The 24,246-nt window shown below is 40.6% G+C and overlaps 1 protein-coding gene across 3 annotated transcripts in view; it reads left to right on the top strand.

Moving 5' to 3' along the window:
- sh3tc2 (SH3 domain and tetratricopeptide repeats 2) overlaps positions 1-23,615 on the top strand; it is a 52,127-nt gene extending 28,512 nt beyond the window's left edge. For all 3 annotated transcript variants that reach the window (XM_038281235.1, XM_038281234.1, XM_038281233.1), the window contains 16 exons: positions 44-239; positions 389-462; positions 603-798; positions 4,614-4,750; positions 7,271-7,321; positions 7,397-7,701; positions 7,906-8,100; positions 10,169-11,029; positions 11,112-11,332; positions 11,476-11,642; positions 15,486-15,663; positions 15,747-15,897; positions 17,888-18,010; positions 20,492-20,642; positions 20,718-20,914; positions 22,684-23,615. In XM_038281235.1, the coding sequence (XP_038137163.1) occupies positions 44-239; positions 389-462; positions 603-798; positions 4,614-4,750; positions 7,271-7,321; positions 7,397-7,701; positions 7,906-8,100; positions 10,169-11,029; positions 11,112-11,332; positions 11,476-11,642; positions 15,486-15,663; positions 15,747-15,897; positions 17,888-18,010; positions 20,492-20,642; positions 20,718-20,914; positions 22,684-23,391 (3,911 nt within the window). In that variant the 3' untranslated portion in view covers positions 23,392-23,615. The remainder of the gene's footprint in view (positions 1-43; positions 240-388; positions 463-602; positions 799-4,613; positions 4,751-7,270; positions 7,322-7,396; positions 7,702-7,905; positions 8,101-10,168; positions 11,030-11,111; positions 11,333-11,475; positions 11,643-15,485; positions 15,664-15,746; positions 15,898-17,887; positions 18,011-20,491; positions 20,643-20,717; positions 20,915-22,683) is intronic.
- The last annotated feature ends 631 nt before the right edge of the window (positions 23,616-24,246 follow it).

Raw genomic sequence — 24,246 nt, 5'->3', positions numbered from 1 at the left:
TGCTGCAGTATTTTTGCAGACGCTGTCTTCTCTCTCCTTGCAGGATCTTTTTTCGCGAAGGCTTTGTTCACCAGGAGTGAAGAGGATAATGAAGAGCAGCTGTCATTTAAAAAGAACGACCTGCTGATGGTGAGGGACACGGGGCAGGACAGCAGCTGGGAGGGCACCATGCTCTCCACTGGAAAACACGGCCAGGTGCCCGTCGACGCCATGCAGCCGCTGCCCTACCCCTTCTACCAGTAAGTTCCTCAGGTTAGCCACTCATAGACAAAACACTTTATGTATGATCACATGATATTTAATGAGCTTTTGGTGTAGTTCAGTAAAAAAAAGGAATTTATGCAGAAGTTGGCTCGACCTTATTCTTTTCTACTTCCTGTTTGGTCAGGTGGTTCCTAAGGAAGTATCCAGGCCATGCTGGATGCTCACCAGTAGAAAAGGAACTGTTTGAAAATGAAATTGGTAAAGTTATTCTGCATAAAAACGTGTAATTTAATATATTTAGCATGATCGAATTAATTTACCTCCCTGTTTCTCACCTGTTTATATCATCTCCACTAACCCACTCCGTGATCTGATCCTTTATAATTCTGACCCCTCAGTGACCGGTTCGTGTGAAGCCATCGTGGACTACAGTCCAGCCGGGCCAGATGAGCTGCAGCTGAACCAAGGCGACGCTGTGGAGATCCAGGGCCTGCTGCTCCGCGGACTCACCGTCTTCATAGGAAGACACGCATCCACAGGACGCACTGGATTCGTCCACAGAGCCCACGTCAAGCCTCTGAACACCACACCTCTGTGAGATCTATGGTTTTATCTTCACAAGCTCCAACGTGACGTGAAAATAGGGCTGCGAGATACGGCCTTCAATTCTCATCACGATATTTTGTGGTACTATTGTGATAAAATTGGTGCTGTGACTGCATGTCTTAGCAATCAAAGTCTCAAAATTACATATAATTATTTTGAAAAAATTTAAAAGAGGCTTCCTAAACATACCAGTTACATTTAAATTATCATTTTTATCAGTTACACTGGCAGCCATTCAAAATGGCCTGAATGGGCGCGAAAGTGACTGAATTACAGGGTCTATTTCTATTGATTATATTTTATTCTACTACTGTGAAGTGAAAAGAAAAGGATTTTTTTTTCTGCAAAAATGGCAAAATGTTTAATCCATTTTTAACACCATTTTCAAGCAACCTCATTTTGATGCAATAAAAGAGTCTTTAAGGTTAAACTACCAGTTTTAACCATCAGAGACAGTTTTTTGCTTTTTTTTTACAAAGCAGCCTAATCTCAGAATGCAGAGCATCTGTGATTCGAAAAATTAAGAAACTTTGTCAGATTTTTATCTTTGAAGTTTTAAAATGGATTTAATTTAGGCTGAAACAATTAGTTGGATTAATCCCGATTAACTATTCAACTACTCTGGTAATCTAATCGCTACTGAGAGTGTTTGTATAAAGAATCTAAAACCTGGCATTTTCTGAAAGAAAAACCGACCTACAGCAAATATGGAATAGTATACAATTCTTCTATTAAATATTAACTTTATTAATTTTTTAAATTCATTTCAGGCAATTTCATCCTTTGAAACATTTAAGTGAATGGCAGTTAATCGATTTAAACTTATGAGTGATATTCTAAATAACAAAAAAAAGCAAGCCTGAAAGGGAGTGGGAAATATATACATTAGGGATGCACGATATAATCGGCCCCCTATCGGTATCGGCCTTAAAACTGAATATCGGACATCGGCCACCCCACCGATATTTGACCCGATATTTGATCAGCTTCTGAGTTTCTAAAGTCTAAAAAAATAAGATATTGGGATTTTGGCCGATATCCGATATGCCGATATTTTAAAACTCATGTAGCCGATAACCGATATCGATACTGATGTTAAAGCTGGATAAAAATAAGTAGTCATTGAAAATAGCAGTTTTGTTATCCATTTCTGACACTTTGAAAAATAATATACTCAAATATATTTTCATATGCTGATATCAAATAGATTTTTAAAAACGCGGTATCGATCTATTTTACTTTCAAAATCTCGTGGAATGTCATCGTTCTGTTACAAACTCTCGTGATATTTTGCAAATTCTTGTGAGATTTTGTTAGTAAAATAGATCGATACCGCGTCAATATATCAACATATAAAATATGGCAACATTTTGTGAATTTTCGGGGGATTTCGTAGCATAACGATGACATATAGCAATATTTCATTAGTAAAAGAGATTGATATGGTGTTTTTAAATGGCAATATACAGTGGGGCAAAAAAGTATTTAGTCAGCCACCAATAGTGCAAGTTCTCCCATTCAAAAAGATGAGAGAGGCCGGTAATTTTCATCATAGATATACCTCAACTATGAGAGACAAAATGAGAAAAAAAAATTCAGAAAATCACATTGTCTGATTTTTAAAGAATTTATTTGCAAAATATGGTGGAAAATAAGTATTTGGTCAGTTACAAAAGTTCATCTCAATACTTTGTTATATACCCTTTGTTGGCAATGACAGAGATCAAACGTTTTCTGTAAGTCTTCACAAGGTTTTCACATACTGTTGCTGGTATTTTGGCCCATTCCTCCATGCAGATCTCCTCTAGAGCAGTGATGTTCTGGGGCTGTCGCTGGGCAACACAGACTTTCAACTCCCTCCAAAGATTTTCTATGGGGTTGAGATCTGGAGACTGGCTAGGCCACTCCGGGACCTTGAAATGCTTCTTCCGAAGCCACTCCTTTGTTACCCGGGCGGTGTGTTTGGGATCGTTGTCATGCTGAAAGACCCAGCCACGTTTCATCTTCAATGCCCTTGCTGATGGAAGGAGGTTTTCACTCAAAATTTGACGATACATGGCCCCATTCATTCTTTCCTTCACACGGATCAGTCGTCCTGGTCCCTTAGCAGAAAAACAGCCCCAAAGCATGATGTTTCCACCCCCATGCTTCACTGTAGGTATGGTGTTCTTTGGATGCAACTCAGCATTCTCTCTCCTCCAAACACGACGAGTAGAGTTTTTACCAAAAAGTTCTATTTTGGTTTCATCTGACCATATGATATTCTCCCAGTCATCGTCTGGATCATCCAAATGCTCTCTAGCAAACTTGAGACGGGCCTTGACATGTACTGGCTTAAGCAGGGGGACACGTCTGGCACTGCAGGATTTGAGTCCCTGGCGGCGTAGTGTGTTACTGATGGTAGCCTTTGTTACTTTGGTCCCAGCTCTCTGCAGGTCATTCACTAGGTCCCCCCCGTGTGGTTCTGATCGAGCCCCAGATCGAGGAAGATTATCAGTGGTCTTGTATGTTTTCCATTTTCTAATAATTGATCCCACAGTTGATTTCTTCACACCAAGCTGTTTACCTATTGCAGATTCAGACTTCACAGCCTGGTGCAGGTCTATAATTTTGTTTCGGGTGTCCTTTGACAGCTCTCTAGTTTTGGCCATGGTGGAGTTTAGAGTGTGACTGTTTGAGGTTGTGGACAGGTGTCTTTTATACTGATAACGGTTTCAAACAGGTGCCATTAATGAAGGTAACGAGTGGAGGACAGAGGAGCCTCTTACAGAAGAAGTTACAGGTCTGTGAGAGCCAGAAATCTTGCTTGTTTGTAACTGACCAAATACTTATTTTCCACCATATTTTGCAAATAAATTCTTTAAAAATCAGACAATGTGATTTTCTCGATTTTTTTTTCTCATTTTGTCTCTCATAGTTGAGGTATATCTATGATGAAAATTACCGGCCTCTCTCATCTTTTTGAGTGGGAGAACTTGCACTATTGGTGGCTGACTAAATACTTTTTTGCCCCACTGTATCAGCATATGAAGATATTGGGATATTTTAATGTATCAATGTTTTTTCCCTCGTCTTTAGAAGTTTGTAAAAAAGAGGTTTTTGACGAAGAAGAAGAAGTAGTTTTTTCACCTGATCAAATATCGGGTTAAATATCGGTGGGGGGGCCGATGTCCGATATTCAGTTTTAAGGCCGATGCCGATAGGGGGCCGATTATATCGTGCATCCCTAATATATATACATGTTTTTTGTACGGTTTTCTTTTTGACTATTTATTTGAAATGCACAATTAAGGGTTCTTTTCTATATTTATTTTTCTATGTTAATCTAATGAAAGTATCTAATTTAAGGATTAATCGATTAATTAAAAACTAAGCGATAGATTAAATGGTTGCTAAAATAACCTCTGGGTTCAGCCATAGATTTAGCTTTACAGGATCAGGATTTAGGTTTAGGCTCATTCTACTGTTTAAAAGTGAATCTCTGTGAGTTTTCGTTTACTACTTCCTCTTATTTCGCCCCACTCTGCTTCTCTTTTCTCCCTGCTAAAAAAAACAAAACTTCCCCATAGCATGACGTTGCTTCACCATGTTTCATTATGTAACTTTATCTTTATCTGATGGTTTCATCATCCCAGAAGGCCAATGTAATACTTAGTGGAATATGTAAATATTATGTGACAGACTGGGGAAAGGTTTAAAGGGCAAGCATCCCTTTTCAAGGCAGTGTGTGTTGAGGCTGCAGTGGGTGACGATGCTGATGAGATGCATGTAACCATAATGCCTCCTTTGTCTGCTTCTCATAGAAACAGACAACTGGTGTTTCTCACTGAGGAGGAGAAGGCCAGCCTGGCTCGGGTGAACGCATACAGCTCACAGCCAAGTGACAGCTGCCTGTTGGAGAGACTCTTCTCGTCAGACATCAGTTCTGTGTACAGATTAGGTAATGGAACCACTCGGCCTGTTGGGGGATTTTAACCATTTTTATCACTTAAGGCCTGAACACATCGGTTGCGTACGATTTTTTAATCTCCAGTGTTAGTTTTTTCCATGTCACACTGACTGCGTAGAGAGGCTCCGACTAGGCAGGGTGGGCAGATCTACGCACTATTTTTTTCTCTTTGGTCTCTGTCTTATAGGTCTACACAAATTAAAACAATTTCCCACATTTGGCTTGGACAGATTATGAAATGTTATTAAAAAGAATAAAATCCACACTGCAAAAAATCTAAATCTAGATAAGTCATTATTTCTTAAAATAAGTGCATTTGTTCTTGGATTGAGGAGGTAAAAGAGACATTTTTCCAAAGGAACAAGACAATTTACACTTAAAATAAGAAAACACAATTGCATTGTCTTATTTCAAGTGCATGTTATCTAATTATCTTATTTTAAGAGTAAAATCACTCATTTCACTGGCAAACTATCTCATTTAGCTACTCAAATTAAGGGTGAATACACTCAATTTAAGAAATTTGTACTTATTTCTAGCTTGTTTTTGCAGTGCACCGTGGCATTCTATAAAGCAAAGCTCCATTTAACAAGTCTATTCAGTAGGGGTGTAAATCACATCCATCATGGCGATTCGATTCAGTATCGATTTCCTTACCCAACGATTCGATTATTTTCGATACTCAAGACGACACCACGATACGATTCGATTCGATTAATTGGTTAATTTTTTTTTTTTTTTTACACACCTCACAGGCTAGACAATGTTTCAAATTTGAAATAAATCAATGAAAGCTGTAATATCGTTATGCATTTTTTTGAGAAACAACAGCAAATAACAGAAGTAGAAAAGTTGTACTCCACCTTTTCCTATTAAAACCTCATTCACTGAAAAATAATCATACCCCTGCGTTATAGATTCTGAAAGGCTTTGCATCAAAAAATACTGGACAAAATCAGTGCAATGAGTGCAATGCAATACCTCGGCTCCAGACGTCCCGCCCCCTCCACAGACGCTCCGCTGCTCCTCTCCCAAATTGAAGCTGACCGCAGACAGTGCCGCAGACAGGAGGGCGGCTTGTTTTGTTTTTATGACCGAAATTGCGGAAAACAACTCGTGAAGTTTGACCCGCTAGAAGAGCGAGGTGCGCCAGAACGCTGGGACCATTTTTCCACCTGGATCTCTGCTCTTTTTGGCCCTCATGTCCCTCCGTCATCGGACTAAACTCGCCCCCACTTCCTCGCCGCCTCGGCCGTATCTAGACCCACAGTGTGTAGCACAGACCACGCTTCAATATTGAGCATAAATCTAAAATGTCTGCATCAAGCTCACTGTGACACACTGCTGTAAGAGTATAACCAGGAAGCGAGGTAGGAGGGCAAAATAGGTTTAGCGCCACCGCAGCACGGGAGGGAGAATTACGCCCAGGAGCAAATGGATAAAAATAGAACGGAGGAAAAAAAAAAATGAATCGATTCTCTTGCGGACGTGTCGATGCATCGGATCGTCGACTGTTGGATCGATGCATCGATACAAAACGATTATTATTTACACCCCTACTATTCAGCATCTCAAACCAGAACAGATAGAGAATGTTCATAAATCAAAAACGTAATGAGATCTACATCTAAAGAAAAGAAAAACACAGCAATAAACGCAGTTGGACGGTTTTTATGCTGACCGAGGCAGAGAGGTGATTCTCAGAGAGAGATCTCAGAAGTTTATTTAAGGTTTTCTTTCTTTTTTTCATAGAGTTGAGAGATATAAGCTTTGCTTACAGTAGCAGCCATTCAAAATAGCCCTTCCCAGTCTAACGCCAGCCGAATGGCAGCACGCATCCCTGTAACTTCCAGCAAAATCCCCTCCAACTTCCAGCCACCGGCCTTCTCCTTGGAGTGCATATTTTTTTACTCCACCCTTTCACTAAATCACAGGGTCTGACCAGGAGGTAATGCTTCTCTTTAGATCTTAATGTCCACAAATCATGACAGAAATAATAGTTTACTACAAAGATTGATGTTAAAAAAGGAATTGCAGGGGACCAGCCAAGGAAAGTGGGGGAAATTTTGAATGGCTACTACTGGACCTGACTCCAAAACTGACTCTTTCCCCGTGCGATTAACAGATTTATTCTGTATTTTCCCCTAAAGCGGTTGTGTTTTACTTTATAGCTGCGTCTCTCTTCCTCTAAGACCCATGAAATTGCTGCTGAATTGCTGCGTAGTCCAACTGCAATAGACCTGGGCTCTATCTCAGTCGAACCTCTCAGTCGAATCGGACCAACGCTCCTTTGCGTAAAATCTGTTCTGTCGGATCGGACGCAAAATCGGATTCTGTGTGTTCTGGCCTTTAAAAACCCAAAGATTATTAAATCTGATTATTGTAGATGTTAGTATTATTTTGCTTAATGCGCTGCTGTGTGGTTGTTTCAGTGATTTTTATTTCTACTGATAAAAATTGTTATCCACCTGGTAAATAAAGCATAAACTGACTTCCCTCATGTGTTCCCAGACAGATTAGACGAGGCTGACTTTATGTACATCCGGAATCGGCCCAAACACGGTAATACTTTGCTGAAGAAGATGGCAGAATGACCTATTTCAGCAATTGATAAGTCCTTATCTTCCTTTTTCACAGATCTGAAGGGTCTTTCCAGCGCCCGTCAGAGCCTGATGTCTGAAAGAAGTGAGGGTACGACGCTGTATCAGTCCTCCCCTCGTGCCTCTGTCTCTTACTCCTTACCTCGCACCTCCTTCCATCATTCCCATAATCCTCTGCCTGGAGAGGGAGAACGCATCTCCTTCAACCTGGAGGACACGTTTAAAGAGCTGGATGAGTTTCAGGAGGATCCTCCTCTATTGGTGGAAGAAAACAGCTGGGAGGGGGACGAGTCAGAGCTCAGCGACCCAACACTGACTCTGTTTAACCAGGAACACTTCCAAGTGAGAAATCACAGCTCGTCCATATGTCAGGTCACAACAGACCTGAATTTCTTTCTCAGACTGTTGTTATAAAACACATTAACTAGGATGTGGCTGATCTAGAGAAAATACTGAGACGTAGATCAATTTACACCAAACACATTCCCTTTGAAGAGAATGAAGCAGTATTTCCTAATGACCTCCTTTGTTTGTTGTCTCCTCCAGGATGACTTCCTGCCCTTGTACGACATAGACTATTCCTTCCTGTGGGTGACTTTCAGTGGGAAGAACGAAGATGAGCTGTCCGGACACCTTGAGAGCGTCAGGGAGTGTGCCAAGAGACTGGGCATGCACTGGGCGCATCGGCGTGCGTGCTTTGTGTTGGGCAGACTTTGTGCCAGAAAGCTTAAGTTTTCCCAGGTAACTGAAAAGGCAGGCAATCAAAAGAGATAACATTTCCCTTTGCCTTTTCGTTTAGTGTCTTTGCAAACCATTCATATGTCTGGAACTTTTTACAAAGAAACCAACACTGGGCCGGTGTTCTGTCAGACCAGCACACCCAGGGCTCAATGTTAACCATTGCCTGATCTCCCAGGGCAAGTAGTTTTTATTGTCGGGAGAGTACAAATTTAATTGCATTTGCCTGCCGGGCAAATACAATGATCGCAAAATAAAAAGATTTATCACTCAAAATTACTTTAAAATCACCGACATTCGCTAAAAACGACTCACAAGCGTTGCCGGCGCCATCTTTGTTGTTTTGTACACATTCTCGCGTGATTTAAAAAAGCTGCGTGATTTCCGCTAGATCGCGTGATTTTTGGAAGTAAATCTGTGTCGCTGGGATTGGAATTAAAAATGCTACTGAAATTTAAATGTTGTATGTTTGTACTTACGGTTTCAGTGTTAAAATATATTCAGAACACATTTTTGACCTAAAAAGAAATTCATTGAATTGAAATTCATTGTCAGCATGACAGAGCCGGTCATGCAAGCTAACGCTAACTCAACTACAGAAAAATTAAAGTAATAAACTCACCGAGATGAGTTTATGATAGGAGGTATCATAAACATAAGTTTAAATGGCAAAAGTTGTGCGATACTTTATTATTTAAGCATCTATTGAGAAGCTGTGTGCTGTAGGATCAAGACCTACATCACAGCCTCTTCTAACAACATTGCTGTAGCTGTTAGCTCGTTAGGGTAGCATTTTTGCTAAATTTATATAGACTACATACCTCTGCTCTAGGCCCATTTTCCTTCCTTTGCTTTCAGAAAACTTCTTCTGATGGATTTAAGGTTCAATTCGACTTTCACTTTGAATCACTATAAAACCTAACGCACCATGACTGAGCCCGACGCTCTTCCACCCGAATAACCACCTCATCTGTGTCGCCCATCACAGTCAAAACAAACGTCAGAATACAGTAGCAGCCATTCAAAATGTAGCCTCTTGAGACCATCCTGATCTGACGAGCTTTCAAGGTTTCACTCGCAGATCAGTCTGGAGACTCTCCGTTAAAGAAAATTTGGAGCCGTTCACCAAACGAACGTCCAATCAGCGTTGGCTTTGAGGCGGGTTGAGGTGTGACACAACGAGAAGCGCGACAGTTCAGTGTAAAGAACATGGCGGCTTCAGCCGATGAAACTAGCGTTAGCGTGGCTATCAAGCAAGTTTTATCGGATTTACAGAGTATTTCTTCACTGAAAGAAGAGCAAAACACTGCTCTGGAGGCTTTTCTCAGAGGAAAAGATGTTTTTGCTCTTCTCCCGACTGGTTTCGGCAAGAGTAGCCTGGCTTGTGGTTGTGTTTTCGTCGTCGCTCTGTTAGTACGTCATATGCTTCGTTGATCTGATTGGTTTATTTGGCCCGTCTATCACCAACATAGGCCAATCAGCTAACCAGTATTTTCGCCCCTTCCCAAAATTACTTCAACGGAAGGTTTCCAGATGGATATGCGGAGCAAATCCATCTGGCAGAGTCAGGTTATTCAAAATGACTCTTCCCAGTCAAACGCCAGCTGAATGGAAGCCCACTTCCCTGAAACTCCCAGCAGATTGCCCGCCAACTTCCAGCCACTGGAGTGACCCCCTCCTGCATATTTTTTTTACTCTGACTCCATCCTGTCACTGAATTAAGGGTCTGACCAGGATATGACACTGCTCTTTAGATCTTAATGTCCACAAATCATGACAGAAAGAATATTTTAGTACAAAGATTGATGTTTAAAAAGGAATTGTCCAGCCAAGGGCCTATCAAGGAAAGTGGGGAAATTTTGAATGGCTAATACTGTATGTTGAGCTGTAGAGTACCACAGCTCAGGTGGACAGGACAACTGTTACCTTTGATAACTTCAATTATGGTGGTTGGGCTGCATTCAAACTCACAGCCTTCCTGTTTCATTTGGAGGAAATGTAGAGTTCATGAAGTACTAATAGTAAGTGTTGGACAAATTTATCACAGCAAATCATATCTGCTTCTCCTCAGGCCCGTGTATACTATGAAGAAGCTCTGGGTGTCTCTGTCGACAGTTTCTCTGATGTCCCACTGCTCGTGGCTCTCTTCACAAACCTCACTGCCATCTACCTGAAGCAGCGTATGAATGACAAACTGCCCAAAACCCTGGAGAAGGCTGGTGCCCTGATACTCTGTCTTCCCCGACATGCCTTCACGTCCACAGATGAAGTTGAACTCCTGAAGCTTCTGCTGAGGAGATCCGTCGTATTGGGGGACAAACTTTTGGAGGCTCGCGTCTGCTACCTCATTTCTAGCCTCTTTTCACTTCTTAAGAAGACTGAGGATGCACTACCTTTCTTAGAAAGACTTCAGTTTCTTAATGTAACATTATCGGCCGCTGAAGGGGGACCGATTGCACCTTTGGACCTTAACTGGCTCTTGAGCTGGCTCTATCACCGTAAATACATGCCTCACTTGGCTCTGGCTTCCCTAAGCCTGGACTCAAGAGAAGACCATTCACTTCAGCATGCCTTCCAGAGGATCGAGTTGTTCATCAGGAACTCTGTCCGTCTGAATCCGAGCTGGAAAGAAGGAACCTCCCTTCTTCCTGCGCAAATAGTGGTTTACCTCCAACAGGCCTTAGCTGTAGCTGAGAAGAGTAATGATATAAAGATGCAGAGGGACCTTTGTTTGGGTTTGGCATTGACCTACCAGCAATATGGCGCACTGGATAAAGCTGTACGCTGCGCTCAACAAGCTGTGGAGACAGGAAGTCATATCAATGAAGAAGATGGCTTTGAGGCATCAGTGCTACTTGGTTGGCTGCTGGTGTTGACAGGTCAGGCTGAAAGAGCTCAAAATATTTTACAGCCGCTGCTCACATCACTACAGGTGAGGAATAACATCAGCGATGAAAAAGATATATGGCCTAAAGTGTCTAGAATCTTTTATCACTGTCTTTATTTGAAAATAGAGCACGGATAGTCCCACTCAGCGAGGAGTCATCCATAATCTGTTAGCTTTATGCCTGAGGCATCAGAATCGGGTCCGAGAGGCAGGCTGGCACCTCCACTCTGCCCTGGTGATCTCCAAAGAGAGCGGAAACCAAAGGAACCAGGCTCTGGCACTGGCTAACCTGGGCTGCCTCGCTCTGGATGCTGGAGCATCCCTCCTCGCAGAGCGATTCCTGGTTAGGTGAGTGTTTTATCTCTCCATGAAATATGTCAGGGTTATGGTGAAGTAAAGTTTGGAGTCTACTGGTTGAACAGGAGGGTGCACCCTGGACAATTTAATACGGCAAATCAGTGTTTCCTCTACGTACTTTTCCCTCATTCTAGGTCCCTGTGTCTTTTTCTGGATCTTTGGGAGAGTCCAACAGATGAGGAACACGTTCAGGCCTATCTTTGGCTCGGGCGGAGCTACAAGGACAGAGGAAAGAGTCAGGACATCAGGGCATGCTATGAGATGGGGTTGCTAATTGCACTGCATGCCAGAAATTTGCATAGTAAGTATGAAGATGTAACATTATTTTTAGTGTATTTATGCATTCCATTAGCCTGACGTAGTCCTACTCAATTGTAGTCAGAATATGAGTGTGATGCTGCTCCATAGAGCTGTGATTATGGGGCGTGTTTCGAACGAACCAGGAAAAAAATGCCTCTGCACTCAATTGGATAGATCTACAACCAATAAGAGCAACGGAGTGCGTGACGTATGTTAAGCGACGCATTTTCAACATGCGTCGCTTTCTTTTCAACAAATGCCTTGATCGCGTTTCTCTGTTCCTCTTTTAAAATTAATTTTCTGTCGATATCTTCTAGAACAGACCTAATAGCAGAATCTACACACCTCAACGCTCCAGCGGCAGCCATTGTTGTTGTCACCCAAGCGCGCTTTGGTGACGTGGTTGATTACGTTACTGTTCGTTGATTACGTTACTGATCATCTGTCCATCATCGTATAAAGCCCGCCCTGACAATTTGATTGGCCCGCCAGATATTGTGCTAGCATACTCACGCTACTATTGAGCAATGCCAGAACGGACTTCCCGACCTCAAACGTTGTGGGTGGGACTAAGTTCGGAATGGCACCCAGGCTAGCATTCCATGACCTAAATGTTGAATGGGATGACTTTTGATGAGTGAAAACATTTGCTTCACACAATCATATGTGTGCCCTAAAAACATTAAGAACTAGAGAATCACTCGGAGAACGCAGGCCTCCGGAAAGCAACACATTTTGCCCCGTATTTTGATTTAAACCCATAACTAAAACTCAAAGATGATCTGGATAATTCTAACATTTTGAATTCATTGTTTCTTGGCATGAGGTGCACCTTTGGTAACAATTTCCCTAAAGTCCCTTTATAAGTGTATAAATAAGAACCAGTGTTTTACTGCAGCCTCTGGTGTGTGTTCTGCGCTCCCTTTCTTCATTCACTCTGCTTTCTTGTTTGATCAGAATATTGAGACTTCGAGCGAGGCATGGCACCTTTGCTGTGTTTCTGTCTTCAGTATAATAATGCTGGACTTCTTTGAGAAGCTGGAGCTGTCGAATGTCACTGCTGCCTCCCTCTGCTTGAGGAAGGAACTGCTTGTTCTGCCAAAGATTGTTAAACAATACTTAAAAGATTCCTGCATCCTGATTATGATGTGGATCATTCCAATTGTTCCTTGGTCTGAGGTGCACCTTTGGTAAAAATGTTATTAGATTATGTTCATAACTTTTCAAGTTATCCTGTGAAATGATGGAGAGACAGACAAACATAAACAAACTTGACTAAAAACATAACCTCATTGGCGGAGGTAAAGATAAATAATGATCTTATTATATAGTTAATCCTGTTCAGAAATACTTTTTGTTATGTTTGTTAAATGAGGAAGTTATGTCCCCTAAAAAAGGCCGTTGCAACTCGTGGGCTCCTCCCCTTTCTTTTCCTGGGAGCAAGTTATTTACTACTCTTAACTCAAACTGGGTAAAACCATGAAAAAATGACTATAAAAACAGAAGTAAAACGTAACAGAGTTAATTCCAGATCAGGTCGTTACAGGACAGAGAAAATGCTTGGAGCTTGCACAGCTGTGGGCTCAAGAATCACGTCCGCGAGCGTCCGGCAAAGATTGAGCCCCGAACAAGGTCATCTTCTCCTTCTTATAGCTCATGAGTCTATGTGTTGCACCAGGTGGATGCTTAGTTGTCCGTATCAGAAACTGACACGCCATCAATGCCCAAGGGCTACAGATAGCTCTCCTCTTATCAGTCCGGCTACAAGATGTTCCCATATCCTGTGTATTTTTAAAGACATGAAGGCTGTCCTGATTAGATGACCTCCGTACACACAGTGACATCCACAATGTGAAGGAAGGCCTTCTACTCTCTCTAATCCGGCTAGCAAAGTAACAATGCACATGATGTATAAAGCATAAACCTAACATGTTGAGTAAAATTGGCCTACCATCCTGAGAATAGTCAATACCTTATGCATTCAGCAAAATAAATAAAAACAAAATGATACGTCTGTGAGAGAGCTTCAAGCTTCTGAAAACTGACCAATCCCTGCCAATCAGTCCGAATGGAAAAAACAAATCACATGGAGCCATCTTCTCTGCATGCATGCTCATGAGGTTTGGGCTCTGCCAGTGTTGTGTAGTTATCCCCCACCTTAATTTGTATCCCCTTAAAGTCTACGACTTTAATATGTCGTTCCGCTGCTTTAAATTATAGATAATATAAAGATAGTCATTTGTAAATGTAAATCCATTTATTGTCCCACAATGGGGAAATTCACTCTCTGCATTTCACTCATCCCGTTGGGGAGCAGGGGGCTGCCATTGTGTGGCGCCCTGCAAGCAGCGTGGGGTTAAGGGTAGGGCTGCAACAACGAATCGATAAAATCTATAAAAATCGACTTTTAAAAGCGTTGGCAACGGATTTCATCATCGATTAGTTGTGTCGCGCGATTAATGCGTCATCCGCCGCTGCCGTCATCACTGCCACTTGACTGAAACGGGGGGAGAAAAAAAATTACGGCAGAGCGAGCCAGCGCCGTAGGTGCGCAGTGTTGCCAACTCGGCGACTTTGTCGCTATATTTAGCGACTTTTCAGACCCCTCCAGCGACTATTTTTCAAAAAAGCGACTAGCGACAAATCTGGCGACTTTTTACGGTGTCACTGGCGGCTTTTGGAGACTCTTACGTGAAAGCATGTATCGTTCCTAATCTTGTCCTCCAACTGCAGCTGCTGCCGTGAGGCGCCTCCCCAATCCCAACCCCGTTCTCCCGCAGGAGTTTCTCTCAGCGCTGCTGTCAGAGCCGCAGGATGTTTACCCTCAGCGTCCAGACTGCAAATGAAGCGCGCATGCGCCGGGATTGACGGCGCAAATTGATCACAATAATTAAAACAGCCTTTATAAATAAATTAACTTGCAAATTATGAGGGCAAGGCTTTTAAAGTTTAAATCTTCTGGCAAAGATAAAGTAAAGAAGATCCTGCAATTTATGGAAGTAAAGCAGAATAAAATCCAGCAAGATCAGTAATATGTCAATTAATTATCTGCCACATTCCCATGTAAATATCTGTCTTTGGAGGATGTGTTTTTTAGCACCCCTAGTTATCTCATTTTTATTCCAAATACAATTTATAATTTGAATCACAGGGCTATTTTTATCTCTATGGTTAAGTATTTTCTCAAGTAGCAACTTTAACTGCTATACTTTCCTGTCTTAAAAGGCAGAACTCTTCTAGTCTAAAAAAACCTCATTTGTTGAAATGGGGGGGCCTATTGTTTGAACCCCTTAGGGGCTTTAAAAAACAAAAATGTCTTTTTTTGCGCTTTATGAAACAAAGTAGCCTATATTTTGTGGATGTACAGCTACATTTCTCATGTAAGTTTGCGTAGTTTTAACACAAACATTTATTTTTCATATTGCACCAGTACAGTTAATGAGCAACCTCTACTTGTGTGCTTGTTTGTTCTGTCTAAAATGTTTATTTTGGAATAAAGAGGTTAATATAAAAAATATTTTTTGTCCGATTCATCGATTAATCGAAAAAATAATCGGCCGATTCATCGATTTTTAAAATAATCGTTAGTCGCAGCCCTAGTTAAGGGTCTTTGCTCAGGAACTCAGAGTGGAGGCTGTGGGGATCTAAACTGGTACTTGCAACCTTCTCAGAGACCTCTAGGCCAACTCTCCCCCACACTCTATGTTTAGGTAGCTTTGCTCTTTATCTACATCTGTTGGGCTTTTCTTTTCTTCTTACAGGATGAAATATATTTACTGTTAAAAACTTCTTTATCCAGCTTTATCAGTTTCCTTATTTTTCCACATTCTCGTTTTAATTGAAGGTCAGATGGTTGTAGCCAAGCTTCTGAGTCTGCTCTATGCTGACATGCTGCTCTACGGTCAGAGCATCGTTTACTACGAACACTGCGTCTCAGTTTCCAGAGAGCTAAAGGACAAAAGACGGGAGGGAGAGTATCTGGAAAAACTCAGCAGTCTCTACCTCTCACTCAACACGGAGAAGTAATTATTTTAGTTTCCTTGCCTTCCAGGTGGCTTCTGTTTTTTTTCCAGTTTTGTTTGATGCTTTATCCTGAATGCTGCAGATCATCTCGTAAGTCTCTTGACTACACCAAGCAGAGCCTGAGGATCTCTATTGACTTGGGAAAGAGAGAGGAAGAGTCTGAGACGTGGTTGCAGGTGGGACGCATCTATTACCTCATCCAAGAGGACGAGCTGGCGGACATGTACCTGCAGGTAAGGCCGAAATTTAATATTAAACAGAGGATTGGATTTGTTTTCCCTGATCCTTCCTTTTCTGTTATTAACATGGCTTCCTGTCTACGCCCAACATTCCTGAAAAATCCTTCTCCTCAGTGAAACAGATGCATGTGTCTAACTTCTCAGTATTTCACCAAATCCATTACTTTTAGCCTTTGCATTAAAGGAAAAGTTCGGTCATCAAGGAATAACCAATGGGTCATTATTTATACCGGAAAGTAATACGTTCACAGTGATTTAATTAATTATCAGTAAAAAAAATAAAAAACAATAATTTTCGTTGCGATCACTGAGTCTGGGAGCGGCCATTTTTGCCCAAATATAGTAACACCTCCCTCCTGCCATCTTCTGTTCTGTAAGACCAGCATACCTATAGTCAATACTCATGCGCAAAACATCAGATTTGCATTTATCACTTTAGTTTTATGTGAAAAATAGACTTTAAACTACCTCAGCGGGCGTGTATCCCTTATCCCACTTAAGGTCAGTTCGCCATACGTTTCAAAATACACCAAAAAGTAAGTAATGAAATTGTTTTTTTGTGTATGACAGAGGGGACACACGCACGTTGAGATAGTTTAAAGTATATGTTTTGTAAAAGATTATAGGGATAAACTGTCATGGTCTTGTTTCTGTTGTTCTTTACTTTGCTCCTTGTTTTCTAGTTTTATTGGTTTAATTCCAGTTTTGTTGTAATTTCTAGATTTATGTTAGTTCTCACGTTTTTCTGTTGCCCTCTTGTGTGTGTTCCTTTCCCCTTGGCTCCCTCGTCGTCTCCTCTCACACCTGCTCCTTGTCAGCTCGTTAGCCCTCCCTTTGTCTCTGTCTGCTATATATGCTCTCCCTCTGTTCTCACTCTTGGTTTGGTTCCTTGTCTTTGCTGTCCTCCCATGCTGTTGTCCACCTACCTCATCTCTCCCCGGCTCCTCGTGTTTTGTTTCCCCAGATGTCTCCGTAGTTCTGGTTTGCTTTATATTTTTCATATTGGATTTTGGATTTTTGGATTCCCGCCTGTGTAACCTGTGTTTATTTCATTAAAGCTGCAAGAAATCTCCTCAGCCTCTCTGCCTCTGCATTTGGGTCCTCAACCACAACTAAACCCTGACAATAAAAACATGAGAACTAACATAAATCTAGAAATTACAACAAAACTGGGATTAAACTAATAAAACTAGAAAACAAGGAGCAAAGTAAAGAACAACAGAACGAAGACCATGACATAAACGGGTATTGACTATGGGTATGCTCATCTGACAGAACACTGGCAGTGATGTCACGGTGCGGTAAGCCTAGCGCCATTCTCCCCGCTTTACAAGCTAAATCAATGGGAACTACTAGACACATCTGCAATCAACAACAATTATTGAAGATTTCCAGAGGACTTCACCATTGAAATTCACCAGAGCTATAGTGAAACTGACAATACCCACGTGCATGGCAGCTGGATGCTGGAATACATCGGGGAAAAGTGATAAAAAAAGAGTTATTTCACCTTTCTGATTCCTGATCCTCCATGGACGGGTTGGTCGTTGGATCGCCAACTTGAAGAGGGAGGATTTGCCATCGAACTTCTGGCCAGAGAAAAAACCCGTAATATGTAGCCAACATTTGGAAGAAGAATGTTTTCAAGATGACTTGGATAATAGTGCGTTGTGACAAACACCAGATACAGCACTGGGACTTGATCAACAGCCGATACCGCACCGTGACGTCACAAACCAGTAGGTGGCAGTAGTGTTCTTTGACAAACATGGATGCCTCCAGTGAAGCACATTCAAATGAAAATTACTCTTAATTAAAAATACTTATCATTTATTGAACAGGATGGAATAATTTCATATTTAAAGTACCTTCATAAGTTTATATTCTGAATGTGAGCGGACTTTTCCTTTAAATGTAGAATTATAATTAGGACAAACAGATTCCCAATATTCACTATGGAGGAGTAATAAAAGTTTCTTGACAGGCAGCGGTGAAGACAGCCCTGAGGATGAACGACCCTCGCTTTGCGATGAACATCTATGAGGAGGCAGGAGATGTTTACTTTAAAGGCCACAGGAACCGAATGGCTTCAGAGCATTTCTACAGGGTAACAAAGTTTGTTTGCCTCTAGGCAACTATTTTATGAACATTGATTTCCTACAACAACCGTTTCAGAAAGTGGGATCAATCTGTTCTAAGTAGAAAACAGTTATTCGGAGTCACCATTCTGTGATATTCAGGATCGTTTTTATTTTATTATATTTATAGTTTAGTCCACCTAGAGAATAAGGAGAAGCCTTCAATCATGGAAGGCAGAAAACAAAATCCACAGCGGTGACTGGAGGAATTAGGAAACCTTAAAATATGCATTTCTCAACAAGGAACTTAAATAATTAATGATGACGAGTGGAGGTGATAAAAATGGGAGTGGCTGCCTAGTGATTAGGGCATAGAGCTTGTAATCCTGAGGTTGTGAGTTCAAAATCCGCTCCCACAGACTGCCACTCTTGGGTCTTGTTCTCTGAGCAAGACTCTTAACCCCCGATTGCTCCCCAGGTGCACAAAAATTGCAGCCTCCCCAAGGGGGAATGGTTAAATGCAGAGGTACATTTCTCCAATGTGAGAAGGTGCCATCAACACCTTTGCTTACACTGCAAAAAATGAAATCTAAAAAGTAATTTCTTCTTAAATTAAATGCATTTTTTCTTAAATTAAGGATTTAAGTGAGACACTTTCCCAATGGAACAAGACAATTTACACTTAAAATAAGAAAAAACAATTGCATTGTCTTATTTCAAAGTGCATTTTATGTAGATACCTTATTTTAAGAGTAAAAATACTACTTCCATTGGCAAATCATCTTATTTACCTGCTCAAATTAAGGGTAAATACCCTTAATTTAAGACATTTTTACTCCTTTTGCGATCATTTTTGCAGTGTATATACACTGCAATAAATCTTGATAAGTAATTTTTTCTTAAAATAAGTGCATTTTTTCTTGAATTGAGGAGACAAAAGATACATATTGCCAATGGAACAAGACAATTTAAATTTAAAATAGGAAAACACAATTACATTGTCTTATTTCAAGTAATTATTATCTAATTATCTTATTTTAAGAGTAAAATACTGATTCCATTGGCAAACTATCTACTCAAATCAAGGGTACAGTAAATATACTTCATTTAAGACATTTTCACTTCTTTCTAGATTGTTTTTCTAGTGTAGATGTTGGAGATTGGCCTGTTAAGTGAAAGGGACACAAACTAAAATTAAGCACATTCTCTCTTAATTTTAAATGAGGTTTAATTAGTTTTATTTTCAATTTAGTACATTAAACTGTTTTTTTAATTCTAGTTTTCATGATTTTCGGTAGTTTTAGTTTAGGGTGACCATATTTTCATTTGGGAAAACCAGGACACCTTGGAGCGGGGGGTGGGGGGGGGGTTGATTGAAAGAACAAATGTCTCATCATCGGGATTTGCTCCGTGATGAGAGGAAATGTTACTTGTTACAAGTTGTTTTAATGGTTATAGAGTCAGATATGTGGCGGTAGTGTTTGATTTATCTAAAGGTTTTTATCTGTTACTGTGTAAATGAGTTTGGCCTGAATTTAAGGACAGATTCTAATAAAGCTGCAGAGTGGGGACTATAAATTTGATAGGAGTTTAATTTTTTTATTGTTGTTTTGCACAATATGCTTAACTAAGTATTTTTTGTTCATGAATATTAGAGATTTTGCAGATACATTTTGTAGATACATTGTTTAGATTTACTTATATATTTCTAACCCTTTTATAGAATAGAATAGAAAATCCCTTTATTGTCCCACAATGGGCAAATTTACAGCAGCAGAAAGATTATTGAAAATGGTCACACAGATGAGGACCTTAGAAAAATGTATAAGAATAACATAATAGGGAAGAGTTAAAATATAAACAATAAAATTCTGTTTTCTGGTTTCTATCATTACATTTGATTTGATTTGTTCCTGCTCCCGGTGGTTGGAATCTTTATTCCATTCTGGATTCTTGTGAGTGTAGTCTTTGTTCACTTTAACTTTTTTTAAAATAAATAAATAAACAGTTTTGAAAACCTCGGTATTCATTCTTTTCCTGCTTTGTGTGTCAACTTTCACGGTTGCTAAGCAACAGAGCATACGGCGGTAAAAAACGCTGAAGGGAGGACCTGTTCGAATTTACTGCCAAAACTCTTCCGGCCTCCTTATTTTCAAGGACTTCGAAGGATCCAGTCTAGGTAGACCGCGTCCTTGGAGGATGCGTCCTAGGTTTTCGAACAGAGCCTCTGATTAAGAACAGGGCTGCCCGCACTGACGCGGCTCAGGGATTACGTCACACGGAGCGTCGTGCGCAGTGAAATCAGGACATTTCCTCACTTTCTAAAAAAAAACCCTGGACGCCCGGGACAGGACGTGAAATACGGATATGTCCCGGGAAATACGGACGTTTGGTCACCCTATTTTAGTTAACGTTAATAACCTCGGTTGGTACTCATCCCGCTTCCTGAAACGTGGTGTTTTATTGTCTGGTTCTCTTCACCGTTTTCAGTCCCACTCTTTGGTTCTCAGGATGGGAGTCTGCCGTTTGCTCGGAGCATCAAAGACGTCCATTCAGAGTTCCGTTTGTTGGGGAAATTAATCGAGCTCCTAACGAAGCAAGGAGAGCAGGAGGAAGCTTTGCAGTATGCCACACTGGCTGTTGAAATAGCTAACCAGACAGGTAAGCATTGCTTTCTCTCCGTATTACCCGAAATACACAAACAGATAAAGACCAAAGCCTTATTTCCACCTGCAGGAGTTCGTGAAAATGAGAGGACTGCATATCATCGCTTGGCCACTATTTATTACAACCTGCAGCAGTATGAGATGGCAGAAAACTACTACCTGAAGTCCCTGTCCCTGTGTCCACCTACTCTGCAGAATCCTGCAGAAGCGCAGTATTACACTAAAGTCTACTGCAGGCTGGGGAACCTGACGCTACACGAACTCAAGGTACTGCAGGGGATGTAAGGGAGCCAAACAGATCTGGAAATTATTCCCGGTTAAATCGGAGCAGTTTGGGATCTTTATTGGCTCAAACTTCAGATTAGACTTTCAGTTTAAACCCAGCTTCATGTTCCTGTTGACCTGTGATGCTGATAAAGGATTAGCACCAGTGTCCTAAAGGAAATATTTGGTAATTTATGCTAAGAATCCTTTGGATTGGATAATTACAGTTTTTTTCTCTAGCTTTCTGTCACCTGTTGCCATCTTCTATGTGTTGTTTTATATGATAGACTGACATACAGTTAACCTGACTCCGCCAGATGGATTTGCTCCGCATATCCATCTGGAAACCTTCCGTTGAAGTAATTTTGGGAAGGGGCGAAAATACTGGTTAGCTGATTGGCCTATGTTGGTGATAGACGGTCCAAATAAACCAATCAGATCAACGAAGCATATGACGTACTAACAGAGCGACGACGAAAACACAACCACAAGCCAGGCTACTCTTGCCGAAACTAGTCGGGAGAAGAGCAATAACATCTTTTCCTCTGAGAAAAGCCTCCAGAGCAGTGTTTTGCTCTTCTTTCAGTGAAGAAATACTCTGTAATTCCGATAAAACTTGCTCCATAGCCACGCTAACGCTAGTTACATCGGCTGAAGCCGCCATGTTCTTTAGACTTAACTGTCGTGCTTCTCGTTGCGTCACACCTCAACCCGCCTCAAAGCCAACGCTGATTGGACGTTCGTTTGGTGAACGGCTCCAAATTTTCTTTAACCGAGAGTCTCCAGACTGATTAGCGAGTGAAACCTTGAAAGCTCGCGATATCAGGATGGTCTCACGAGGCTAATATACGATAGAGCGCTGGAAGAAATCGAAATCTAGATAAGTATTTTTTTCTTAAAATAAGTGCATTTGTTCTTGGATTGAGGAAGTAAAACAGACATTTTGCCAATGGAACAAGACAATTTACACTGAAAATAAGAAAACACAATTGCATTGTCTTATTTCAAATGCATATTATCTAATTATCTTTTTTAAGAGTAAAAATACTGATTCCATTTGCAAACTATCTCATTTACCTACTCAAATGAAGGGTAAATACACTTAATTTAAGAAATTTTACGTATTTCTAGATTGTTTTTCAAGTGTAATCCATAAGCCAAAACAAGACTTTGTTTTGGTCGTGTTTATGAAGTCTTGAACTTCGCTGAACGCTATTTCAGACATTTTGAATAAAAAAAAACTGTTCTGGATGGGAAGCGAAACATCTTAAAACTTGGAAACAAAGTCCAGTGGCTTGTTCTATTTTGGAATGAGGTAATTGTTCCTCAGATTTGACCTTTTACACTGGAAAAACGATCTAGAAATAAGTAAAAATTTCCTAAGTTAAGTGTATTTAACCTGGATTTGAGTAGGTAAATTAGATAATTTGCCAATGGAATTAGTGTTTTTACTCCTAAAGTAAGATAGTTAGATAATATGCACTTGAAATAAGACAATGCAATTTTCTTTTCTTATTTTAAATCTAAATTGTCTTGTTCCATTGGCAAAATGTCTATTTTATCTCCTCAATTCAAGAACAAATGTACTTATTTTAAGAAAAAATGACTTGTCTAGATTTTGATTTTTTTCCAGTGTATAAAGTCTAAAACCAGCCTGATCTCTGTATTTTTATTACCGACATAGTCCAAATTGTCCCAGTTAGCTCAATGACTGTTTGAAGTTTGCTTCAGCTTAAACGATAATAACCGAGCTTCATCGTTTACCTTTGCAGGATGCTTTCGATGCATTGGGGTACTTCCATTTGGCTCTGGCAGCTGCTCTTGAGGACCGAGCTCATCCCGAAGCGCTTTATGTGGTGTACATGAAGCTGGCGGAGATACACGGCAGCCACATGCCTGATGCTCAGTTATGCCAACTTTATAGAGACAAAGCTCAGAGTCTGCAGAGGGTTTTGGCCGTTGTGGAAAACTCTGCCGACACAAGTCCTAAAATATTAAATGTCGATACGAGTTTGCTTGAAGGACGCTCTTCGGCTGATCTTGAAGACAGGGAAGACACGGAGGATCAGAGTCAGTGCTTTGCAGACACAGACACCATCGTGAGTCAGTCCTATAGTGACAGCGTCATCACAGGGTCCTTAGATACAGCTAAGGAGAACATTTCAGACTCCAGCAGCTCCACCGGCACGTACCAGAATCCCACCGAAGGGAAGGATTCAGAGTTGGACTCTGAGCACAGCATGCCCAGTCAAATCCCTGCAAATCCTAACAGTGAGTTCACGGACGCCAGAGATACAGATACGGACGATCAAGACGAGCAAAACACCCCGACCGAAGAAACAGCTGATCCAATTAAAGCAGACTGTGTGAAGGGTTCTGTCTCCATGAACAATGAGAAAGCTGCAAATAAGAATGATGCACAGAGACACGGGGAGGGACTCAGTTATGCACACAACGGGAACGCAGACGTTGACACGTAGCATTCCTCTCTCTAGCCGAAGGTTTTAGAGTAAACTGATCCAAACGTTCCAGCCAACATTGGCCTTTTTTATTTGAGTGTGATGTGGATACTGTAAATCATTCAGAACACACTGGAAACAATCTAAATAAGTCTTTTTTTTTCTTAAAATAAGTGCATTTGTTCTTGAATTGAGAAGGTAAGTGAGACACTTTGCCTTTGGAACAAGTCTTATTTCAATTGCATATTATCCAATTATCTACTTTGAAGAGAAAAAATACTCATTCCATTTGCAAATCATCTTATTTACCTACTCAAATTAAGGGTAAATACACTTAATTTAAGAAATGTTGACTTATTGCTAGATCGTTTTTGCAGTGCATGGCCTGTTTCTCTGATCTAAACTGCAGTTATAACATGTTTTCTACATTGCTGAATAATGTACACATTAAAATAAATCTTATTTTGGTTGCTCAGATTTTATTGTGTGTTTGCAATTATCTTGAAATTTGCTTAAAGAGAAATAATACATCTAACCACGGAAATCATAAAGAGAAGAGTTCGAATTTTTTACATTTTTATTTGATCAAAATCTGTTTTATTAAATATTACATTATTCTGTAGCATTCACAAAAATAGAATTAAACAGATAGAAAAACTGATAAAATGATTTAGATACAGCTAAAACTGTACCTAGTGTATGCAAGGTGTATCGCCAACAATTTTTTCCTCGCTGATATTAAAGGAAAAGTCCGGTCATATTCAGAATTCAAACTTCTTCAAGTACTTTAATATAAAATTATTACATACTGTTCAATAAATGATCAGTGTTTTAATTAAGAGTAATTTTCCTTTGAATGTGCTTTACTGGAGGCTT

Source organism: Cyprinodon tularosa, unplaced genomic scaffold, assembly GCF_016077235.1.
Source record: "Cyprinodon tularosa strain WSP-4 unplaced genomic scaffold, ASM1607723v1 ctg169, whole genome shotgun sequence".
Lineage (NCBI taxonomy): Eukaryota > Metazoa > Chordata > Actinopteri > Cyprinodontiformes > Cyprinodontidae > Cyprinodon > Cyprinodon tularosa.
The sequence above is the reverse complement of the archived record's forward strand: the minus strand, read 5'-3'. Positions and strand labels throughout refer to the sequence as shown.